The sequence below is a fragment of the Neophocaena asiaeorientalis genome, unplaced genomic scaffold (assembly GCF_003031525.2).
Source record: "Neophocaena asiaeorientalis asiaeorientalis breed wild unplaced genomic scaffold, Neophocaena_asiaeorientalis_V1.1 scaffold116, whole genome shotgun sequence".
Lineage (NCBI taxonomy): Eukaryota > Metazoa > Chordata > Mammalia > Artiodactyla > Phocoenidae > Neophocaena > Neophocaena asiaeorientalis.
Window position 1 is genome coordinate 12,647,884 of NW_020174561.1, and position 6,000 is coordinate 12,653,883.

The following is a 6,000-nucleotide window of genomic DNA, read 5'->3' on the forward strand; positions in this document are numbered from 1 at the left end:
CTGTGTTTATTACTTTATTTCATTTATTTTAGGCCATTCTAAAGGAGAGCCTGATACTTTAACCCTCATTTAAAGTTATTTTTGGACATCTGCAGGCACATGCAAATGTAGCTTCAGTATTTAATTTTTCATTTAGTACATGCTTGAGAAAAAATGTGTTATGGTTTGTTACTTCTGTTACTCTTTGAACCTCAAGTTCTGACTTTTTCTTGTTAATTACTATAATTACTCTATTTGTTATTCCTACCATATTAAGGTAAATTTAAATTCCAAAGGGAAAAAAAAGTTATTTTTTTAACCTATATACCTATTTACTACTGTTGTATATTACAGAACTTGCTAGTTAAATTTTATATTATCCTTGGATCCACAGTGGTGATAATGTATTCAAATGACATTTGTTTTCCTAAATATTTAATTGAATTTGTCATTTAATTGTACCTAAAAAATCATTCAGAGAATATTGTTGTTTAATGGGTAATAAAATTGATGCTCTTCTTTTTAATGTTGTTTTTTTCAATTTCTCATTTAGAACAAAGGAATAATTTCCTTGCCCTAGCTTTTCCCTACAATAAAAGGCTTTAAGCTAGCGTGGCTTCTTTTGTTTAATTTTTATCCCGTCAAAATGGCAGCCTGGTGATTAATTGCTGCTATGTTTTCATCAAAGATCTTCCCTAACATGTAATACACAGATTGTTTCCAGATTCATAGTGGTATTTTTTAGTATATATTTTTAAATAGACACATGAGTATTTTTGGAGAGAAGAAAAAGAACTACAATGAAAACAAACAAACAAAAACCCCCTTCTTTCAATACTGGAGTATTAAAAAAAAATTCTTATTCAACATGCTTTCTATATAGAATTCTTGAAAATATAAAAATTTTCTGTTTTATAAAGAATATACTTTTGAGTGGGATTTAATTTTTTGATTATATTTATTTTAAAGTATCTCTAAATTTGTAAACTGGTAAGTAGTAGAAAATAAAATGAATGGGTCTAAGCTACAATAGATTTAGCCTAAAGAATATGTTAGAGATTCCTTCTTCCTAGTATTGTTATGGTTGTGTGGCTATATTTTATACATATGACTTACAAAACTAACTCTGCTGTAATAGACAGCTAGAACCATAACCTGCATGTTTTCTCTTCCAGGGTATATTTCCTTCCAGCTACGTTCACTTGAAAAATGCCTGTGTAAAGAACAAAGGGTAAGAAATGAATTTTATTAGTAGTTGAAGGATTTTTCATAGAACCATTACTTATTTTGGAATTTGAAGACTTAGTAATTGTCTTGAAAAATGAACTATAGAAAATCATGCCGTTGTCTGTGTTGTTTGATAAAGACAGATTACACAAAGGCAGTTGGTGGAGAAAATTAAAGAACCACATCTGTGTGTTGGACAACAGTAGGATCTAGGGCTCTGGAGGTCTCTCATTGTCCAGAAATCATGGAATCGGCCTAATCTTTTTTTTTTTTTTAACATCTTTATTGGAGTATAATTGCTTTACAATGGTGTGTTAGTTTCTACTTTAAGCAAAAGGAGTTGGTTTTTCTTGGTTTCCTGCTGTGTAGGGACGCATGGCAGTCACACCCATCAAATGCTGAGTCATGTCTCAACCCCAGGAATTTCCTAGATTCACTACTGAATTATAAGCAGCCAAGTCTGCCATTATTTTCCTATTTGGGGTTAATACCATATCCTTGTGTGACCATTTCACAAAGCCACTATTCTGCTTCAGAGAACATCATTTCTGTGCTGTTTGTTTGATTGAGCTCATTGATCACTTAGGATTTCTGATATATTTGAAAAGGTTTTCCCAGTCTGTGTCCAAAAGGACTTAAAGCAGCTGTTATGATAAAAGATTATTCAAATACAATATCACAGAATGAAAGAGTAGCACTTGCTTATTTAAGTGGTTAACATAAGCAGATTATTCATTTTAAGTGAATCCAAATATTTGCTGCCAATGTCACAAGGAATATGCATTGGATCACTGAATAATTTTCATTTTATGACAAAAGAAACAATGCAGGTTGTACCATAAAAATTTCATTATTCATCAAATGGCAAAAAATAGGAATTTATTAAAGCACATTTTAAAGCATATTAAATTATATCTTCAAACTTTATTTTTACCAGAAAAGTTCCATGGAGGCTATTCAAATGGGTGATTCTTATATCCACTCTCTATAAAGGTAGAGTATTAAATCTTAGCTCAGTGAAATAATTTCTTCAGGTGGCTGAGAGTATATGGTATAACTACTTTGAGTATGTGGATAAAACTTAAAGAGTCTAGGAGATCCTTATGTTATATGTCTTCTATATGTCAGTTACTTTAAGCAGTATTATTATTATTATTTTGATAGTAGTAGTAATTATTTAAAACAGTAGATTAAAAACATAATTCTAATAATTACCACTACTATTACTCTTTTAAAAAATATGTGTCCGTCAGAAATGTTGTGCAGTTATAATCCACCAGAAGTGAGTCAAGCAGAGTTATTAATCCTTTTGGAATTCTTCCACCAGGCTCTATCCAGCTCCCTTCAAGTAAGCCAAGGGACACTCCAGAAAACACATGCTTACTCTTTGTTCTGACCTTTCTGCCCTAGTGATCTGGTCTAGGCAATGTTGAAACCCAGGGTTTCTACCCTGTCCCTTAAAGAGTCCACTTGAGCAGACCCCCTGCAGCCAGAGTTCTTTGCTGCCTTTGCCCCAAGCCCCACCCTGATCCCCTCAACTCTCCAGAGCAGAGGGCCACCCAGCCCCCATCTTACCTTCTGACTGAGGAAGAGAAAAGAGAAGATGCTAGCAAAAACGTCAAGCATCACTTCACCCAGTGAAAGTCCTCTCTCTCAAACTGTATTGGGGTGGGACATAATTTTAATTGAAACAAGTATCTTCTTTTATTTTTTTATTTTTATTTTTGTCCCAGCCAGTAAGTGGTGAGTATCTGGCTCCCTTGAGTCCGAGGAAGTTTATATATGGGTAAAGGTGTCTCAGAATTTGGTCGTGTAAGTTTAAGACTTGGTTGTGGGTTCTCCACCTGAAAGAGGGCATGATAAACATTATACAGCAAGAGAACTTCAGGGGAGAACCAAAATTTATTTTCTTAAAAAAAAAATGTTGGAATTCATTGAGACTTTAGGTTCTAGGACTATTAACTGGAAGAAAAACTTTAGCCTGAAAACATTCAAAAACACGTGTTGCCAGGTGATTGCTTTCCCAGAGAGGAACCTCTTTGGGATTTTGATGTTACCTGCCTTATTTTCAGAGGATTAGCACCCTGATTGCCCACCAGGATGAAATAGCTGCAAAGTTCATCTCAGAATAACTGAACAAAATATAATTTCAGGGGCAACTACTTATGACAGACTGTTTGAATGTTGATTTTGGTATAATTAAAAGGAAACAGCTGCCTAAAATGGCAATTCTGTGCTTCTTAAAAATTTACATTTTGGTTGAACAAACCCCAGATCAACTTCCCACAGACAGAATTGCCTTTATGTTCTTTCCTGGGTCTTCAGAGCAATGCAGGACTGACGGGGTCCTTAAATTATAGTTTGTGAGGTCACTTCTCTATTGTTTAATTCCTGCTGAGGTCATTTCAGTTTTTAGATGTTAAGTAGGTTGTTGAGTTTTCCTGGAAATTCACTGTTCCCTCCTGACCTTGCATTCTATCATTTTATAGTCTCTGTGTCCAAATATTCATCCTTTAAATTGCAACAGCTGCTTCAAAAGCAAAATAAATGCACTACCATTTAAAAATGTCATATTACGTAGACTTGATAAAAGGTTCTATATATGTCACAGTTCATATATTACTGTTTACTTTTATTTCTAGTTTTACAACCCAGCTTTACATTTTCAGCAGTGTTTAATCTCTAGAAAGGAGTAAAACATTCACAGGGTCAGTACCTGTGAATTGGTCTTCTGTACTCTATCTTTGACATACAATAACCTTTTTTTCTCGCCTCTAGTTTCTTTTTTCAAATTCTTCCAGTTTTTGCGCAGCTTAAAATGGGTAAGTGCCTATTAATACTACAGCTTCTCAAAAGAATGCTAACTGACTGTACTGATGGGGATTATCTCTTCATTTGAGTATTTTTTTCCAAGGACAATATCTAATATGTAGACACTGAACCAGGTTACATGGATGATCAAGGAAAAATTACAGGGTCAGTACTTTAGCAGCAGTATGAAATGAGAAGAGGCTCTGTTGGTGAAGAAATCAAGGCAAGATTTTAATTCCCACACTTGCTGTCAAGAAAACTTTACAAAGAAAATTATATGCACTTTGGACACAACGTCAAAAAGGAATGCAGAGCAGTTATTGGCCTCATGCTATGAAGTAATTTTTCCTTGATCATCCATGTAACCTGGTTCAGTGTCTACATATTAGATATTGTCCTTGGAAAAAAATACTCAAATGAAGAGATAATCCCCATCAGTACAGTCAGTTAGCATTCTTTTGAGAAGCTGTAGTATTAATAGGCACTTACCCATTTTAAGCTGCGCAAAAACTGGAAGAATTTGAAAAAAGAAACTAGAGGCGAGAAAAAAAGGTTATTGTATGTCAAAGATAGAGTACAGAAGCCCAATTCAATCTTCTGTTTTTTCCCTCCATCTCCTTCTATATCTCCTTAATATAAGGACCACTATACATACCCTGCTAGATGTTGGTATGAATATTTTCCAAGTATAGTTTCTGACGTTTAGAAAAGAAATAGGAGAAATATATTACCTTAATCATGAGCGGAGCGTTCTGCAATGGATATTCAAATATCTGTCATGTCAAACCCTTAATAAGTTCTGTGATGCATGACAACGTTACTGATAGTAGTAATCATTTTTCATGGTCTTGTTGGCAAGTCATGAAAATGAAGTGTTAATGAGAACAAGTGAGTGTTCAGTCAGTATATCAGTGTCTAGTTGTTTAGAACGATGAGTTAGTTTAGATGTTTGCAGCCATCAAAGCCTGATCGTTGAATGAGCCTGTCCCTCCCTTTGAGTCCTATAGTCATAGAGCTTGGAAGGCAAAAGCCATCTCACAGTTTATGTAGCCTGGTGACCTCATGTTACACACAAGGACTTTGGGACTTGGAGAAGTTAAACGAGTTGCTCTTTAGAGGTCAAACTGTGGCTGGAGCAGAACTCTTCTGCTATTGTTGCTTCACCACCACACTGCTCAGACTTGATCTGGATAAAGTGGCTGGTCGTTCTGTTATGGTACTGCCGTAACCCACTTTGCATTCCTCACACAAGTTCATGATCGGATCCTGGTTACTGTCTGTAGAACCAGAAATAACTCTGCAGCTTCCTTTCCTGGTTGGTCTTTTAGAGTGTTTAAAAGAAGATTATTGCCTATGTCATTTGCATATACACTTTGTTGTTGTTGTTCAATTTCACAGACAATTTGAAATGGTTATTCCCACTGAAGACTCTGTTATCACGGAAATGACATCAACATTAAGAGACTGGGGAACCATGTGGAAACAACTCTATGTGGTATGTAACTTTTTAATGGCATCATGTTTCCGATAAAGAATTGTTTTAAGAAATATTTGAGCACATGCTGTAAGTCACTAGTACTCCTCCAGGAATTAGGGATAGAGAGCTTAATAAGACTCAGTGTTGTTTTAATCCCTGTGTCCATCTAGAATGGATTTTGCAAGTTCTTTTTCAAGCCGCACGAAGGTAAAAGATCACTTTCCTGGCATCTAATCAAATAGGATGGTTTACATGGAACCAGGGTTAGGCTTTCTGAATACGTTTAATTTTCAGGGGGAACTAAACTTATTTTCAATACAATTTTCATATTGGTGGTATTTTTTATGTTCTAATTCTCTATAAATCATTCAAGTATAATAAAAATGATAGGCTGCTTAGCCAGAATCAATGAGAATGTTCTAAATATACAAGAGAAAGAAATGTTTCTTTGGGAAAAAAGGGGTCAGTGTTTTGGGTATATATATATATATATATATATATATATA

The 6,000-nt window shown here is 34.7% G+C and overlaps 1 protein-coding gene across 1 annotated transcript in view; it reads left to right on the plus strand.

Annotated features, from left to right (window-relative positions):
• DOCK4 (dedicator of cytokinesis 4) overlaps positions 1 to 6,000 on the plus strand; it is a 474,863-nt gene that overhangs the window by 208,091 nt on the left and 260,772 nt on the right. The window contains exons 4-5 of the mRNA XM_024757836.1: positions 1,155 to 1,210; positions 5,416 to 5,512. Of these exons, the coding sequence (XP_024613604.1) occupies positions 1,155 to 1,210; positions 5,416 to 5,512 (153 nt within the window). The remainder of the gene's footprint in view (positions 1 to 1,154; positions 1,211 to 5,415; positions 5,513 to 6,000) is intronic.